The sequence below is a fragment of the Molothrus aeneus genome, chromosome 1 (assembly GCF_037042795.1).
Source record: "Molothrus aeneus isolate 106 chromosome 1, BPBGC_Maene_1.0, whole genome shotgun sequence".
Lineage (NCBI taxonomy): Eukaryota > Metazoa > Chordata > Aves > Passeriformes > Icteridae > Molothrus > Molothrus aeneus.
The window spans coordinates 19960326-19980031 of record NC_089646.1 but is presented as its reverse complement, the minus strand read 5'-3'; the positions used below and the strand labels follow the sequence as shown (position 1 = coordinate 19980031).

The window sequence follows — 19706 nt, the reverse complement described above, 5'->3', positions numbered from 1 at the left end:
TACATTTATACCAAAGAATCTTGTTGACTATAATAAAATGCACTCGACCCTCCTCATATATATGCAAGTAGGTTTATCCTATTATAGTCTAGAGTATTCAAAATGCTCTTTTTAATGAGATACATGGATATTATTTTTTATAGTGAAGCTTTTTTTCCCCATAGATTGGAGTACTAGGTTGTACTATATGTACTTAATTAATTACTTGAAAATAAATCTCTTTTCATGTGTGGCAAATATATTTCAGGTACATCTATTGGGCATTGCAATTTTGAGTTTGACCTTTGTGGATGGAAGCAAGATGAAAATGATAATTTCAACTGGCACCTCAGAACTAGCAGTACTGCAAAACTTGGCACTGGACCAGCTACTGATCATACACTGCAAGAACCATCTGGTCATTATATTTTTATAAAGAGTTCATTTTTTCAGCTACCAGGACAGAAAGCTAGGATTTCTAGTCCTGTCTTAAGCAGAAAGAATAAAAACTGCAAGGTATGTGAGGTTGTGGTAGTAGCAGGAATGAAGAATTTGATTTCTTGATTGCACCATGAACGTACTCGTAAAATGATTAAAGATGATTACTGAAATAATTCTTGAGGAAAAAAAAAACAAACCATCCTTTTGTAGAGAATTCAGGATCAGATCTTATTTCATTTTAACCATAAGAAAAATCTTGCTGCAGGAGAAGAGTTATTCTGGAAGTAAACGACTACTCCGTGAGATTCAGATGAAGCTGCCAATAAATGCAGTGTCTGATTTACAATGTCTTATGCAACTCATCCAAAGTAGCAAACAACTATTTAATGGTTGCTGATTTTATGGAGAAAGTGTGTATAAGTGCAATAAGAATTGCTTTTAAAAGAATATAACTGCAAAAGGAAGGATGTGTAACAGAAGTCTTTGTTACCAGCTCTTCTCTCGAAAATGGAGAAGTGTAAGCCTTGATCTTCCAAAATATTACAGCACATTCTGGTGACTTCAGCTTGAATATTTCTTTGCAAACCTGGAATAAAAAGTTTCCTGGTTTTGATACAACTTTTATAGTCTTTGCTAAAAATATACTGTCCCAGATACTTTAGCTATGCCTTATTTTGAAACTACAGGTTTACCTTTATACATCTAAAAAGTAGGCCTCTCAAGAGGATAATTTTTATGAAGCCATTTTTAAAAAAGCTTTTGAAATTAGCTGTTTGTGTGATCACAGAACTGTGCTCATCAAATGAAGGTGGTCGTAGACTGAAAGATTCCTAAACAGTTTATTGGCTATGCAGGTGACCTCTCTGTGCAAAATGTCCAGTCATAAGCCTCTAGTTTCATTTATCTCATCCTATTCCTGAGGAACATTCCTGAGCAGTTTATCTGTAACTTGGAAAGAGTTCTGCTTATGTTTGAGATTTCTAACCAGTTCATTTTACTGAAACACTTCTCTCTGAAAAGTCTGTAAATCAGGAAGTATTAAACATAAAGGACTTGATTTATGATTCAAAAGAAAACTTGAATAATTATGATATTCAGTGGCAAAATTTAACCTAGCCATTATAAAATTATCTTCAAAATTGGAAACATGTTTTTCTATTGGAAACAAATTTTTCTATTGCCTAAAATTTGTTTCTATTTGGAAACAAATTTTTCTATTTCCTATAATACATATACTAAAAATATTCTGCTTGCACAAACATGGAGATCTCAACCTTTTGCTTCTAGCATCGTATTTATGAGTATCTCTTTCTCTGTATTACCTGGTTTTATGCTCTAAAAATAACTTTTCCACTTTTTGACTTCTATGAAGCATAAAACATACATAAAGAAATGCAGAATAACTGAGAATGACATGTTGACATCTGTACTGTTATGTATCACATATTAAAGGCAATTAAATGCTTGACATGTAATTATGGGAAACTGTTGCTTTTATCACATAGAAAATTATTTACAAAAAACAAACAGGTTTATGCACGTTATGCAGACCAAACTCTTGACATTCATGATGTGGCCTGAAACAGTCAGTCATATTTATGATATTTTACTTTTTGCAGGTTTTGAGCAGTTCTGAAACTTACACATAGACAAATATCCAAAGGAAGTGCAATTATTGGTATAGGAAATTGTATGAATGGAAGAAAATATGTCAAGATCCGAAACCTTTTCTCATAAGATCAGAGAGTCCCCGAAGTATTTTACTACTTCCTATGTGTTATTTGAGAAGAAAATGCTTCATGATATTATAACAGATGTAGTATGGGATCTTAGACCATTTCAAATCATTGGAAAATGAACTTTTACATCAACTGGATGAGTTTTATGCATAGAAAACAAATAAAGATCAGTAACTATAAAGGGACATAAATGAATAAAAATATTTTGTCTATATACAAGATTTTCAGAAACAAGGGAGTGCAGTTAAATGTGATGAATTTTCACAGTGATCTCTTCATGTATGTATTTGGTCTTTTGTATTTAAAATTTTCCTCATTTTTACTAAAAATAAATAAATAACTGTTTTGTAATCCAAGTACCTCTTATATATTTTAGGTTTCTTTGGGTTATTTTTGCATATGACCATATAAAATTTTTGCTCCCATTACTGATTGGATTATTTTCTATTTGCACATTCTATAGCCTACATAAACACATTTTTAACCAGAAAATTTTTCAGTAAACTGAAGTTGCTTCCTGTATTGTAAATGGCACTACTCCATTCCTCTGTTTCCTTAAAAATATTTTAGTTCTTTCACATTTAAATGCAAGAATCATTCAAAGGGTTGCAAGATCTGCTGCTGAATATGTTAATGCTGTTTTTGGAGTTTGGCTTATGGAATAGTTAAAGAATTGCAAATAGTAAGTTGTTCTGTTGCCTTTTGATTAAATTATTTTTCAATCAGTAAAATTAATGACTACTCTGAATGCTATTAGTAATGCTCAGTTTAAGAATTAAAGTCAATACAATAGCAGAATTTGACTGAAGTCACCTATTGCATACTTTATGCTCTTGTTTTTGCCAACAGATAATTTTCTATTATCATATGTATGGAGCTCACATTGGATCATTGATTATCTACCAGAGAACTACATTGAAACATGAAAAAATTCTCCTTAATCTTACTGGAAACCAGGGAAATTTCTGGCAGCGCAAGGCACTGACCCTGTCTGGAGATGGAGAGGAAGATTTTCAAGTTGTCTTTGAAGGGATAGCTGGAGAAGGTCCCAAAGATGGCATAGCACTTGATGACCTCACATTTTCCAGGGAGTGTTTACCATCCCAGGAGTTTTTACCAGCAGAACCCACGAAGGTACCTCCAACAGGTATGTTCATATGTCTATGTAAATTTGGAAAGAAGGAATAGCAGCATTATTTTAATTTCTTTGTTTCTCCTTCAAAAGAGAAATAGTATGCATATCTTGCTAAAGAAACTCATTTTAGGCAGCCCATGAAATTCTAATAAAATAATTTTATGAAAGAGTTGTTTGGGTATTGATTCAACTGTTGTGAATCTGCAAAGCTTCTTGTCCAGCCGTGTACACTTAGCCAATATCCTGCTTAATTCAGCAGGATTTATTTACCAAAAGTTGTAAAATAGAGTTGTTGTAGAATAAAGAACTGAGTGGGACAGTTTGCAATAAGGCCAGCAGACTTAAATGGTTTTTGGCTAGTAGGAATTGCTACTAATACTGGTTAGGCACCATATCCATCTTCTGCCTGTGTGGTATTGTGCCAACATCAGTGCAGTTATTTGCGCCATCCTCACTTACTGCACTAGGGAAATAAAACTCAGAAAACATTTACCAGAAATTATACAGTTTGGATGGGAATGGATCCCAATAACCCCAAGGTAAGAGCTACTCATGAAAGCACTGCTGCTGTAGGTTAGCAGTATTTGCTTGGACACAAATGATGAAGGAGAGACTCTTTTTGACAGAATAGGACTAATCTTTTTCCTCCTTCCACATTTATCACAGAGCTTCTGAAATGTAACCCCCTGAAGTGGAATTTAGTAGATGCATTTTTTTCCTGGGTCTACTACAAATTTCCTGCATGGCTGCAGAAAGTCATTTTATCTCACGTCTCTGTCTTTCTGATCAATAAAACAAAGTTAATATTTCCCAGTGTCAAGGACTACCACGAGAATGGATCATTAATTTATGTGAGCAACTTTGCTTTGTTACTGCTGCTAATGAATAGCCTTCCCCTTTAGGATGTCATTAAGCCCTGCTCAGGCATTGGGAAATAACACTGATGAGGCTACACCAAACCCAAGAAATTGCACTGAACTTTGAGCACAAGATAAACAGGAAAGATATGGGCAAAACTTTCCAGACATCTCTCTGATAAGGTGCCAGTTCTAGTACTATTGGATTCCTACTTCTGCCAAGCCAGTCATGGAAATTTATTGCAAATGAGGTTTGTATTTTGAAGTTCAGCTTTATATGAACGTTACCCCAGGAGGAACACTAGCCAAGCTTTCTGATTCTTTATTTTTGTTGTATTCAGACTCTATCCTCTTAATGGGAGATGCAAGTCCCTGTGGCAATGTTAGAAGCTTTAAAAGCTTTGGCTTTGATGGTAAAGGATGTTCCAGAACACTTTTATGTTTTATAATAAAAAAGATACTAAAATCTCAGGAAAGAGCCTCCAGAGACTGATTTCTTCTGTAGCTCATATAAGATGTACTTTGTGAACTTCAGAGGTTCACAACAATTTAAGGCAATGGTTTAAATTCATCCTTACAACAGACCATATTTTTTATATTGACAAATTTTACTTGTTCAGGATAAGAATTTACATCACCCACTGAGGGGTTCAACTTACAGCGGCTGCCTAGCAGTGGTATCTGTTTGCATCACTGCTTGTAAGTGGGTCTGTTTCTGCCCATAGAAATGTTCTGAACTGTGGAAAAATGCATGCTGGATGTTGTGAAAAGTGCTCTGTAATGCAACTTTTTAAAATAGAACTAGAAAAAATAGCTATGATGATCAGCTGCAAAAATCAGCTGCCCTAGACTTATCTGGTTTTATGTAGAAACAACAGAAAGTTTAACCAAAAGTAAAACACTTCTATCCATTGATCAATTTTCTGGAAGTTTCTGAGGATAAAGAAGATCATGCAGCAAAGATCTGTCTCCTTCTTGTCTTCAGCTAGGGAATATATTTCCTAAGAAAATAAAAATGTTTTTTTCTTGAAGAGATAAACTCATAGTTTTTGAGATCTACTCTAATACAATTACTTTTCAATTTTTTATTTGTTTTAGATAATATTTGTAATGCATGTATCAAAGGAGATTCTTCTGAGTCTTATTGAGCCATATCGCTGTGTGAGACAAGTATACTAAGGAGTCTCTGCTTGTTATTTCTGTGCATGGAGTCATAGGGCAATGAAGGCAGTGTAAAGATGAAATTGAACAGAATCACTAAATGTTCCCATCTGTGACACCGACTCCCTGTTCAGAAGAATTTTTCCCTGATTCTATATAAACACCTCAAAATTCTGCAGATTAACAAAAAAATATATTCTAAGGTGGCTGTTTCTTTCAGCCAAAGATGCAGTAAAGACAGGAAGTAAACACTGGACCACGAGAAAAAATAATTTTGAAAGCTTGCATTGTAATTTCCTGTAAACTACAGGATACTGTAGATTGTTCTCAATATGCTGCTTAGCAACAACAATGCTGAACTGCAAAGCCACTGAGAGCCGCTTAAATTGCTGGGCCTGAGAAACAATAAACATCATTTTAGGCTGACCCTTATCAAATTTTCATTGTATGAACATCAATTTTTGCTCTGTGTCACAATGGTACTGTGTGAAGGAAAATGCAAAGACAATTTTGTTTTAACAATGCTATTTGTGCTTGTTGCTGTGTCTGTGCAGTGTGGTAAGATTTTTCAGTTAGGTTCTGCCTTGTGTAAAAGGCTGCCTGTATCCACATCAGCCCAGGAAGAGACCCTGGCCACACTGAACCTCGTGAAAGTTGCAGTTGTTTCTGTGTTTGGTTTGTCTGGCAAGGTTTTGGTGGCAGGGAGCTACAGGGGTGACTTCTGTAAGAAGGTGCCAGAAGTTTCTCTCCTGTCAGACAGAACCAATTCCAGCTGGCTTCAGGATGGGCCCAGAAGGCCAGGGTTGAGCCCACCAGTGATGGTGGCAGCATCCCTGTGATAACAGATTAAAGAAAGGGAAAAGTTTTTGCACAAAAGCATTTGCAGTCAGAGAGAGGAGTGAGAATATGCAAGAGAAGGTGCCTTTGCTGGCACCAAGGTAAGGGAAGAAGGAGCAGGAGATTCCCCTGTAGCCTGTGGTAAATACCATGGTGAGTTAGGCTGTCTCATTGCAGCCATGGAGATTAATGGTGGAATAATTATGCATGAATAATATTTTATACTTACAGTTGTTTACAAACGAGACAGCATGGATTTGACTACAATTTTCATGATCTCTAAACTTGGTTTTCCTATCTTCTTTCTATCCCTTCCCTCCTGCAGTGTTGTTACTGACTATAAAAATTGCAGATCCCTCCATCAGAGTTTCTGCTCATGTCTCCTTCCATTCACCTGGGAATACAACAGCTGCCAAGGGCTGCCTGATCAGATTAGCAGGCTACAATAAAGAAAAGTTATTCCAGAGACTAGGGAACTGGTATCTGCTGACTTCAGCTTTGTAGAGAAGACAGTTATTTTCAGCAAATTAAAAGCAATTCACCAAAGTGTGGAACATGTCTTTGAGAATTTTGAGAACATAGGAATATTAACAGAGAATCACATCAAGGTCCATTTCCCTTGATATCCTCTCTACTGCTGTCAGTGAGAGAATGAACATATATGGTACTTCCTCTTAATGTTCCTAATATTTCCTTTTTAGGAGACCTTGTGAACCAAATGTGGTTTTGGATATGTAGCAAACCTTAATGTATTTGCCTTCTGTATAGAGCCTAGTTTCCCTAGAAATACTTTCAGAAGTATAGCCCACTTCTCATTTTTTGTAGCAAGTTGAACAGTTCTGCCACTTGCAGAGAAAGCGTCTCTGTTTTTACCCTCTTTTACTGAAAATGAGCAACAGCCAAACACAGTTATTGCATATTTCTCTCTATGAAATCATCCTTAAGCAACATTATACACTGAAGGAGTTTCAACTTATTTCTTATATGGAAGCTATTCCTTATGTTTTCCTTTCTCTGACTTAAAAAATAATCCACTATACTCTTTTGGGACTGTAAAATCAGGTCTGTGTAGAGCATTTAGGAAATGAGTGACCTGAGGAATGGTACTGTAACAAAATGGTTCTTTTTTCTCTCTTTCCTGATGAATCCTAAAACCTTGATTGTTTTGTCCTTTTTGAACACTGGGCTTTTGTGTTCTTGAACTGTTTCTGTACTGTGCTGTGTCGCTCTTTAAGAGTGGTACTGATAGGATTCCAGAACCTGTGAAAGATGGACTGTGTTATTCTCTGTAACTCAATAATATCACATTTCATCGCCAGTCACTCAAGGTTCAATTAATTTGCTAAATTGTGACTGTTTATCTCCATTGCAGTTGTATAAAATAACTGATGCACCTGTGGGGGCTGGATGTTACAGGGATTATGAGAAAGTGAATGTCCTGCAATGGCAGCTGATGCCAGAAAGGTTTTTTAGTTCATAACTAGCACTGGGTACAGTCCCATTAAGCACATTCATTTTCACAAAAAACTTGTCCTATTATTCATAGTTATTCCTAGCTTTTATCACCCTGAATATCTTCATATCACTGGAAAATTTTCTTAACTCATAACTCATGCACTTCCCATGTCTTTTAAAAGTAAAGGATAAAGATTACAGTCTTGCTGTTTCTTTGCTCTTTCTTTGGGATTTTTTTGTTTTAGTTGATAGTTTTCTTTTGGGTTTTTTTGTGCCATACTGATTTTTAAATCCTTTAAGTACAAATTTCTCTTTCACAAAAAAAATTAAAATATATAGAATTTGGTCAGCAACATAATTAAAATAAATATATGCAAAGTAATAGAATAACCAGGAAATCAGATTTGCCAAAAATATTTTCATTTGAAATATAGCTCAAAACTCTAGAGTATACTCTAAAGGCCAAAGGATATTGCTTCTATCACTCTTTTGCAGTTATAATTTGATCTATAAAAGTTTACAGACACATAAATAGAAATAACTTTGGCAGTTTTTGTAACTTATATATAATTACAAGAATAATAAAATTTTATGCTTCAGTGCATAATGTGATCTACTGAAAAGAGGAAAAAAAATCTCTTTATGCAGAACTAATCAAATAACAAAGCATTTATAGCTTCATTTAAAACAGCCAGCATTGACAATTGACTGAGAGAACAGGATGTGAAATGAATAAAGTAGTATTTCTAAAGCATTTTAAAACCAGTTCTGGGAAGAGAAAGAAATAAAAACAAACCTGAAACCAAATAAAAATAAACAAGTAGCCCCAAAACAGCAACAAAAGCTTAAGAAAAACCAATCAACCAATTAAACAAGGACCCCCAACAAAAAAACCCAAACAAAAACAAGCCTATAAAGAGAACTCAACATTTCTTTCAGAGGTTGAATCTGTCCATGTAGTTGCCTTAATTACATACAGCAGATTGTGAACTTTCTTTTATCCATTGGTGCCTGAACATATTCTCAGATAACATCTAGAATGAAGTTCCACACAAGGGGCAACTTTCATTTTCATTATACAATAATACAAAAGGTTTATCATTATGGTATTTTAAAACCAAGAAATCTATGCCTTTAGTTTTTTCTCTCTCCTTTCTGGTACATTATACAATTCCTTCCGTATTTTTCAGAAAAGTGGTGGAAATACTGTAGAATATGTAGATTGCTTTGGGAGCTTGGTATAAAGCTACTACATTTGAACATGAAGTAGTCATGACTACAGGTTACTTGAATTCAATTTCTACATAAATTGTCCACCTGTTATTATAAAAATTATCCTTTTTATTGACTCTGAAGGAGAAAATACATAGCCCAGATTTTGGTAGTGTATTTTTTAATTCTATTGAGCTTTCTCCAGCTAAATTCCAAATGTGTGTAACTTTACACAGATTTTACTTTATCACTGTACTTTATCAATTTAACTGGAAATATCCTGCACCACCTTTTTAATTCCACAGTTTCTTCTGATTCTTTTTGCTGGTCTGTAGCTTGGACTCTGATCTATCTCCTTTTATTTTGAGTTCTAACCTTACCAGATTGTATAATGGTTTGAAAGCAATGTGCCCATTTGCTAAACTAAAAAAGAAAATTATTTTACTGGTCTAATTTAGAAAATAATGGCAAAAATTTAGAATGGGTTGTAATTTAGGGGAGTTACAATTTTTTTTCCACTATTCTCGGACATTTAGGACACATTTCAGTCCCTAACCAACTACCACATTTGAATATACAGCAAAGTACATATAATTTGAAGATATTTCCCCTACTTTATTATAATTTTATGTCCAAAAAATAAAAATTTTCCCTAGTTATTCTCAGACAGTGAAATTAAAGCCCACAAATTCTTTGGATCAGTAGTCAGATGTGAGGACAGCCTGAACTGGGCCCATAACTGATTACAACTCTAGAAACTGGCAGATAGAATGTGATTAATGTCATCTCAGAACATGATTAATGTCATCTAAGGTCCTTGGAGGTAGGGCATTGTCAGCCCTTGTTTTTCTGTTTCACAAAACTGTTTAATATCTTCAAAACTTTCTTTAGCTCTTGGGTCTCCATGGACTTATTTCTGAGAAAGGTGTCCCAGAGCAGGCATCCAAATAAGTATAAGGTCAGGAGAAAAGAATTTCAGTGCTGGCAGTTTGATGAGAGTTTCTGAGCAGCAGGTGAGGGCAGGTATCTATATCTACATTCATAGTATGAGCTGGTAATTCCTTTTGGCAATGAGTAGCTGGGGTGTGGGAATAGCTTTTATAACCAAATTGCTCCAAAAATTGGAAGAGGAATTTCTGGTACTATATTTATAAAGGAAAACCCTCTTGAAGAGCCCTTCTCTTTCATTTTCTCTCTACTGGGAGAACTAAGTAAAATGTGAGCTTTCTTAGGACCACCAGTGCTACTGTCATTATTAGCTCTCATTATGAGACATTCTCTATGTGTTATATATTCCAGATTCAGAGCTGGCCTTCCCTTGGGTGAGCTGAGAACATGAAAGCTCTAATTCTGCTCTGCATTCCAAGAACTAGATAAAAAGTTGCTCTTACTTGTCTGTAATGACTTTTCTTTTTCTCACACATCTAAAAGTAGAGAAATTATGTCACAGTACAGAGGAGTCCTAGAAATATAGGATGTTTCTACTATTAAGTATTGCAGCAGCAAAAGTGATCTGAAAAAAATTTGTATTTCACAGAATCTAGTCCTATTTTATCTTCATGCAGTACACCTTTGCTGGGCATTTGAATTTTCTAGACATCCTGGAACAAAATTTCTAGATGTGGTTAAGACTGAAGACAAGTGTGGTTATTTATTCTCCTTCTTTAACTGTAGGAAACATGATCTAACTAGAATGGTTTTTAAGTACATGCTTATCAATAGTCACTTTGGACTGCATTTTACATTACTAGTTAAGTATTTACATTTTCAATATCATGTACTGTAGACAAAGAAAAACATTATTTTGAACAAGATGTTTGTAAACTTTATTTGAAAGTTCAGTTTATACTTCGTGATTTACATCATGAAAGATTTCAGGCAACTCAATGCACAGCTTCATTTTCATTCTCTGATTTTTTTTTGTTTTCAAATTTTTTAACAGAATATGACTTCCAAGTAAAATGCCATTTTAGCAAGGTACCTAACTATCCCAAGATGTGCCTGGATGCTGTTTAGTGTTAGGATAAGCAAAGTTAATACACAAATAAGATGTATAAAAACTGTTAACTGTCAAAATTTGTTAAGCATTCTTGCCTGTGGAAGGACCACAATAATTTTTTGCTTAAAATCAGATCAGCCTCTTGGTCCATCATCCATGTTGAAGACAAGAGGTAATGAATGTGTTAAACACCTCTGCCTTGTCCCTGTCCCTGTTTGTAAGGAGACCATCCTTGTCCTGTAGTGGGTCAATTGCCGTTAATATATTTGAAGAAACTCTTTTTATTGTCCATCCACAGCTCTGCTCAGCTGAGCCTTTGCCACACAATTTTTTTCCCTACAGTGGAAAGCAGCATCTCTTTTCCCACGTCAAGGGCAGGTGGCATGACTTTTCCCACTGCTGCTGGCCATATACCTTCTTTTTGCCCTTTTTTTCCAAGGGAAGATTCCTGTCCCACCAAGATGGCTTTCTGCTTCACCTGCTTGAGTTCTGACATTTGGGAATTGCCTGCTTCTGTGCCATTATTAGGAGATGATGTTTAAAAAGTGACCAGCACTGATGGACCCCAGCACTTGCAAAAACAGTTTCCCAGGAAACCTTAATAACTAATTCCCTGAGCAGTCTGAGGTCAGCTCTCCTCAGGTCCAAAGTTGAGGCTTTGGCAGTTCTCCTGTCAACAATATCCACTTTGCTCATGAGATCCACTCTGATGACAAGCAGTAGATCAAGGAATTTGTCAAACTTGAAAAGAAGATTGTGTAAGATATTACTCAGCTTCAATTGGACTTAGAGATGAAGGTTTGGGCTAGGTAGATATGAGGGGTTTAGGTAGTGTCGTTTTCTGGGTTTCAGGACTGTTGGTACTTATCTCTGTATTTCCCTTAGCTTCCTTTCCAAGCAGAGGAAAGCTGAATGGCAGAACTTACATGGTAAGCTCTGTGGAAATCCTGTGGAATGGCATCAAGCAATTTCATCAAGGTTGTTTTTCTAACCATGAGCTGTTCTGTTCTTTCCATGTTCAGTTACTTGCTAAGCCCATGTGCTACTACTTGTTTATCTCAAAGTGTGCTGGTAAATGTGAAGATGTGCTGAATGACGGTGCAGTTAATAAAGTTAATAATGCTTTCAGGAATAAATGACTGTAATGTATTGGATTTACATTAAATTACAAGAATAAAAAATAATTTTGTCTTAATTGTTCATCTTGGCTGGAAAAAAGATAAGGAACAGAATTCCTTATGGGCACTAGGAGACAGTGTAACAATATTTTTGGCATAACAGTGCCAAGAGTAATGCTTTCAGAGTTGTTTCAGAACGTCACCTCAAAGCACTTTTGCTGCCTTTATAGGTAAAATTTTAGTCTTTTTCTTTCAGTGTCTGAGAAAAAACATGTAACTCAGAGGAAGGGAAAAGCTTAACATAATTGAAGCTACATTTCTACAAGATACTGTGTGATTAAGGAGTTTGTTGATATCTTTCTCCTCCATCAAGCATAAGGCATTTTTCATTTTCCTGTTGACCTCTTCAGTGCAGGCTTAAATGTGTGCAGAAGGCTGTTCAAGACATCAATGAAATCTTTTAATCATCACATACTCTTCAGATGAAGGTGGTAAATACAGTAATCCTGAAATTTATTCCTGAGTAATGACAGATGAGGATTCACAGGGGTCATGACATTCAATTTAATCAGTTTTGGGCAGTTTTCGTTTCTCCTACACCTGACCCTTATTCACATATGTCTGAAAAGTTTTAATATAGCTCTGCTTAAATGTTGTAATTTTCTATAGAAATTCTGAGCAGGTCATGTTTCTTTCAGCTCTTTCTCGCTTTTCATCTGTTCACAAGTGAAAATTCTCCAGAACAATTTCATTTGTAGTTTACATTTGTATTGTTGAATAATCCTACTGCTTTAAAGGAAGAGGTTGACATTCATAAATAGTAGAGATCCCCAGCTGATAATAGATGTATTTTTTTGTTATCTTTCCCTTTGAATATTGAAGAGTTATATGTCAAATTCAGGATGTGACTGAACCACCTCATAGTGTCTAACATGTTGATGAAAATACCATTTTCTGGAGAACATCTGAGGTTGTGTGGATGTATAATAGAAAGACTTTTTACTGCTTATTCTATGTGTTTTACATGCCTTTTTTTGCCAGAGAAAGGGTTCTCAACATAGTTTTGTTCATACTTTCAGTTCTGGAACCAGTGTTTCTCAGGTTCTGGGACTCCATGTCCACTATCCTCTCTCAGCAAGGTTGAATCTTGCCAGGACAGTGTCCTCTGGTCTCAGAGTCAGTGCTGTGAATCTAAATCAGAGCTGGTTGGTCAGGCTTTGAGTAGGATTTGAGGGAAGTGCTTTCCACCTGTCACATTTACTGAGCTGCCCTGGCAAGTTGTACAAAGGTGATTTATCACTGCAGTGCAGCTTCACCTCCCACTGTAGGCTTTGGTCAACAGCTTGGGGTATGGTGGAGAATATGAAAAAATCACATATTCCAGTGCAGCCAGTGAAGATCTCCCCCACTTCAGATTCAGTTATAACATCATAAAATGCTTTTAGTTCACTGTTTAACCAACTTTTCATTGATCTCCTTGCAGAAATTCCCTTCTAACATACCTCAGCTATCCAGAGTTTGTGCAACCCATTTCTCATGCTCAAACTGTTCTGATTTATGGGTGTCTGCTTTACTTCAAGCCATACTTTAGATTCAATCTCCAGACTTTTCTCCCATCAGAAATGCAGCCAGGGAAACCACTGACCAGAGCCTGCTCTCAGCACCAGGAAATTCAGATGCTATACCTTCTTCAACCCTCCAAACAATCAGATAGCAGTTGGACCATTAAACCAGAGGTCACAACTAAACCATTTCGGGCTCTAAGGTAGAGATGTCACCAGTTAAGCACCAGTCCAGGCTCTCATAAAAGCAGTGTTACATTGATCTGCTTCAGGCAAAATGTCAGTGTATAGTTGTATAGCATTTCACAAGAGCTTCAAGTTATACTTCTAAAGGGCATGCAGCAATTTTTTGGCATATTTTTAAGAATGTGGATCTGATACCTAAGGAATGTTTATTTTTCTGTGTCTTTACCAAGGAATTCAGGTAGTAAATAGATATAGATTTCATTTATTTGCGCCAGAACATGGCAACCCAAAATTTTGTCCAATATAATCTTATTTTTGATTTTTGCTAAGATTAAACTCAGGAGTGTGAGTTAAGCTTTTCACTTTAGTTGGTATTTAGTCTTTCTCACTGTAGTAGATGCTATGAATATGATGAACATTATATGATGAATGTTATTGTTTTGGGAAAAGCTTTTCTTAAAAACTAGATGTAAATTCCTTTTCTCTTAGTATTTATAAGTCCACCCTCAAGAAGATAGGTTATAAATTTCAACATGGCTTTGGAAAGGGAAGACTGTATAAAAGAACTGATGTATCAGAGTTTTCGTTAACTGTGTGTCCTGTTACAACAGTTTTCCTGGCTCGTCCTTTTCTTCATGCTGGAGACATAGACCACCTGATTAGCCCTGGAATAACAATATTGACATGTACTGTATCTCTTGTTTCACTTTGCTTGCTGGCAAGGAGCAAACCATTAGGTTAGTCGACGCTAATGTACCTTCCGTGAATCCAGGCCTAGGTCTTCTTATCCAGTATGGGGATTTAATACTTGAAGAGAGTAACAAAAAATTTCCTTTTAAATTGCCCTACTAGCATGTTTTATAGCAACATGGAAAGTATGCACTATTTCTGTTACTGAAGATATTGGTACATCAGCACTATAAGAGCGGGGGAGTTAAAAAGACCTTGTGCCTCCTTCTCTAATCAAAACCTGTTCTTTTCATTTCTTATGAATGCACGTTCACATGCATCTAAGCAATTGAAACTGAATCTTTTGATCTTTATAATTGTTTTTAGCATTGCCCTGCTTATAGTATTGCAGTAAACTCAGTATGAAGAGGCACTGAGTAGCCCCTCTTGCCTTCAGGTCAGAATTTCTGGTAATCTTAAATAAAGCAAAGCACCAGGTTATGACCTATTGAATGTGTCACAGATTGAATGTGTCTTAAAGAGTATTGAATGACTGATAAAAATCAATACTTTTCTAATAACAAAGTACAAACAAACAAAACAAAGAAGTCTCTTCAGTGCTCTGTCATGGACTATTGTATTGAACAGCAATATCCTACCTTGCTGTTTATGTTTTTGGTTCTTTTTGGTTCTGAGGTTGAATATTACCAGATCTGATTACTGCAAAAGAATTCTCTTGTGTTTGTGTGTGGGAATGGTCAAGATAAGAAATTGATTGAGAAAGTTTTGGTTGTTGGAGCTTTCATCTGCTCTTTGTTGTGGCAGTAACTTTGACAGTTAACAGTTTCTTCCAAAAGTCCCTTGTGCAAATGAACTCAAGCTGTTGTTTTTCTAATTTTCAGTTGTTCAGAATGCAAATCAATATGTCAAAGTACTTGCAAGGTTTACAAAACCAAATGTTTGCACTCAATTCAAGAAAATAAAGCCTTTTTCCTTCAAAACAAAAAAGGCTGATATACTCTAATACTTTTTAAATCTTTTTTTTTCCTGACACCCCCAACATCTGAAAGTCTTTCAGAATTATTTTAATTTCTAAAGTTTTGCTTTTGAAATGAGATGCATTTTTCACATTCCTACATTGACAAGTCACTATTACCATGCATCATCAACAGTGATGAAAGCACTTTTCTCTGTGTCCTTGGGCTATAGTAGTGAGATACTAGAGGAAAGATGTTCTTGTTAACAAATTATTTTTTTGAGGACACATAGATTTCAGTCATACAGTAATGTCAACTCAGAGCAAGAAGGATAATGGAGTAATTTTTACAGGGAAAAAGTCAGAGATCTAAATTATCCAGAGAGCTCCTATCCCTGGGATGTCACACTCTTAGTCTGCTGATTAATTACTCTGGCCTCTATACAAGACTATGGTTCTACAGGAGCTCTAGCTTTGATTTAGAAGAAGGTATGCTTCTAGCCATGTGAATGTAAATAAAATCTTCTGAAAATATTTTGAAGCAGCTCTAGATTTTTGCACCCATTGATGGGTAATTCCAATAATTGTAAACTATCTCATTCATTTGATTTAACTTTGGTTTGGAAAACATCGATGCTGATGCTATTAAATGTAACAAGTTTAAGAAGGTTAACAACTTATTACATTTAACAAATTTATAATAATCCTAATTAGAACATAATCTGGCCACTTCTGGAAAGGATAATAAAAATATTTTTATATTAATAGCAAAAGGAGTGGCAAGGAAAATGTCCATGCCTTATTGGGTGCAGGGCAGAATATGAGAAAAAAATGAGGAAAAAGGCTGAGTATTTGAGACCCTCTTTGCCTCAGTTTTCAATAATAAGACAGGTTGTCCTCAAGAAAAATTTGTTTTCTCTCTTGATGTTTGCAGGTAAATGTATTTTTTTTTCAAAATACATTCAAGAAAAACATCCTTATAAAATAAGGAGATTAATCCTTCTCCTAAAGCATGTTTAAAAATATAAATGTTTTACCTGTTGATTTTGCTCAGGGTATATGAACAAGGGGACTATTAATTGGTGCAGCTGTTTTCCTCTATTGTATACATCCTCCTCAATTCAAAGATTATTTATCTGAAGGATACATATAATGATAAGATAAAAGATATTTATCTGAAAGGGGCTCTAACAGCCCCTAAGGCTCTACTGGAGCCTAGTTGTGTCTATGTAGCTACCACATAGGACAAAAAGTCTACCCACAAATAATCTTCAAGAAACACTGATTGGAGGAAAGATTTACTGAACCTTGATAAGGAGAAATTCCTCTCAATTAAATACCACTCTCATACCCACAGAAATCTATAGAACAGAGTGTTTGAACCACTAAGATTAAGAAAAAGTAGGGAAAAAAGAAAGACAGCTCTAAAAAATTCTTTTTCCTGTATTTTGGTGGTTTTTTGTTTTTTTTTTTTTCTGGGAGGAGGGAAAGTTGGTTGTTTGTTTGGTGAAGTTTTTTTTTTCCCCTACAGTTTTAAAGCCTTAGAAATGACATTTAAAGAGAAGCTATACTATGGAAGGACATCCAGAAGCAAGTCACGTTACAGACTCAGGCAGTGTAATATCATTCATTACACATGCTTGGAAAGATTCATTCATGCCAGGATTCAAGACGGATTTTTTTGTTTTTCCTCAGGAAACAAAGACTTCCACTTTTCAACTCTGCTTTTTTTTTAACCTGAAATTGAAAACAATGCTACAAAGGGACCTCAAAATTCAATAGTTATTGAAATTATTGATCACTGACCTGCAAGGGAAAATATTTTAAGGCATGAAATGCATCCTGAAATTTAAATTCCTTGTTTGTTGACAAAATAAATGTTTTGATAAATTCTTACTGCAATCACTTAAAAGAAAGGTAGGATTATAATAACTAGCTCCTAAAAACATATGTCACTTAAATTAGGCAGCAATTTTATAATTAATCTCTGTCACTCATTGGGATACAACAGAGATGACTGAAATTCTGAAGAAGATTGATAGGAGTTTTCGATGGTCGCTGACTGATTCATTGATGCTATTGCACCATTCTTTTGAACAGGACCATTTTCAGAGATCGTGTACTAATAAAATTCTCACTGATGCTTTTATAAACTTTTAGCTTTGAATTTCAAACAAGTCTTTTTCTCCTGGTCAGAGATCACCCATTTTTCTTGTCTCCAGATTTGGAGATCTTTGCTCGATATTATTGCAAACCTGATACATATTTTTATGTTGCTAAGAAATCAGTAATTAAAATTTCATAATTTCCCTGGAAATCTTGCTACATATTTCTATCATATTCCAATATGTATTTGTATTTTAAATTTATTTTAATAAGAATTGCATTAGGAGGAATTTAACTTGAAGAGGAGATGGTAATGCTTGTTTTCTTTAGCTGATATCTAGAAATAAAGTGATTTGTTTTCACTTTAACAAAAACAAGTATTGTAACAATGTTCTTTCAGTTTGGAGTATTTGTAATTTAGAGTCTGGCTGAAACAAATGCCATGGGATGGAGGTTGCCAACATGACAACTGAATACCCCATTTCTTATCCTCTTTCTACTAATAAATCTGTTTTTCAGACCTCTTGATAAAATCCAGCCTTATGTGAATGTCATTTAGCTCCTTTAAATTAATACTGTTTTACAATTAATTATTTAAAAATTAAATTATTACAATTATACAATTTTAGCACCCTGTGATTTTCATTATCAATTAACTCAGATTCTCCCTACTTCTGCAACTTTTGGACATGTACATATTCTAATTTTGTCTGTTGAGCTCATATATTCATACTCCTATTTTTAAGTACAATTATTCTTCATTTATTTCTGGCACAGGAGAATGTAAAGAGTAAATGGGAAGGGGTCAATTTCAGAATGTTGTGTTTCACCTCTTGATTACAGAATGTACTGAAGTTGCTAAGTTTTATTCAGAGTCCTGCAGAAACTGATCTGAAATGAAAACATGAAACTTGGAAATAGATCCTGTGTCTGAGTCCTAGAATCTTTAGGCTGTACAATAGTAGAATTATCCCTCAATAACTGCAGGAAGACTGCACAAAAAGGACACCATCAACCTACTGAACTCATAAAAAAATCCATTAAAAGGCAAACCTCTGTAGTTAAAACAGAAAAGTTTTTTCTTCCAAATTAGGGCTCCTAAGTAGGCTCAACTTTGCAGCTAAGATAAAATGATTCAATCCAACACCACATGAAAGGAGAATGCCAGCAATTAAGTCAGACTAGAAAGCTTTGTTAGTGATGGAATGCCTGGCTGGAGCTTGCCCTCTGAGGCTTTACAAGGGAAACAGTCATTTATTTAGGCAATCACTTGACAAAATACAAAAGAAATAAACTGATAATGGATTGGTACTTCAGGGAAACCAAAGGCTTTTAATAAAACTGCTCTGGACCACCCTCCTCCTCCTAAATATTAAGCTCTCTGAAATGTAACCTTCCAGTAACCTTGCTGGGATGCACGGCACTGTGATTCACCAGGACACCCTCATTCTTCTCTTTTCAGGCTCCTGCTCACATGGCCATAGGCAGTGCCAGAATGGCAAGTGTTACAGAGCAGAACAAAGCTGTGATTTTGAAGACAACTGTGGGGATAATACAGACGAGAGTGAATGTGGAACTTCCTGCACCTTTGAGAATGGCAGATGTGGCTGGCAAAATTCCCTGGCTGACAATTTTCACTGGGTGCTCGGGGTCAGCTCGCCTCAAAGTCTCAGACCTCCTGGGGACCACACGCTTGGAAATGGAACTGGTATGTTGTTAGTTCACAAGTAAGGGATAATTGTCTTCACGAAATGTCTCATATCTCCACAGGCAGCAAGGGAGTTCTAAAATCTCTAATCAGGGTGTCATTTTTAATGAACAAGATGTATTACAATATAAAAATATGAATTACCATTGTACAATAATTTTAATGTAGGAAAATTGAATCTTAGTTGTTTTTATATGAGTCAGGCAAGATAATTTGATATCTGTCTGGAGAGAGGCATTTGGTCTGGCTGCAATTTGCAAAGGTGAGTTAGCTCAGCTCTGAGATCCACTGGGTCCCACTCCTCCAGAGCCTGAGGTCATTTTCAGGAACCTCTACACTTTCCCATAGTGACTATTCATACTTTAAATTTAGATAATGTTAAATAAGTAAATTTAAAGAAACAAATCTCCTTTGTTAGTGCATGTCCTGGTTTGTTTTGGCCAAAGCACTCAGTTATCTGCTCTTGCTCTGCTACAAACTCTGTGCCTTCATACTTTGCCTTTGAAGGTCCTATAGCTCAGACAAAGATGTTACCAAAGCTGAGCTCAGAACTGACCTTAAATTGA

The 19706-nt window shown here is 35.5% G+C and overlaps 1 protein-coding gene across 1 annotated transcript in view; it reads left to right on the top strand.

Moving 5' to 3' along the window:
* MALRD1 (MAM and LDL receptor class A domain containing 1) overlaps positions 1-19706 on the top strand; it is a 234717-nt gene that overhangs the window by 99348 nt on the left and 115663 nt on the right. The window contains exons 24-26 of the mRNA XM_066548719.1: positions 248-495; positions 3009-3306; positions 18895-19140. Coding sequence (XP_066404816.1) covers positions 248-495; positions 3009-3306; positions 18895-19140 — 792 coding nt within the window. The remainder of the gene's footprint in view (positions 1-247; positions 496-3008; positions 3307-18894; positions 19141-19706) is intronic.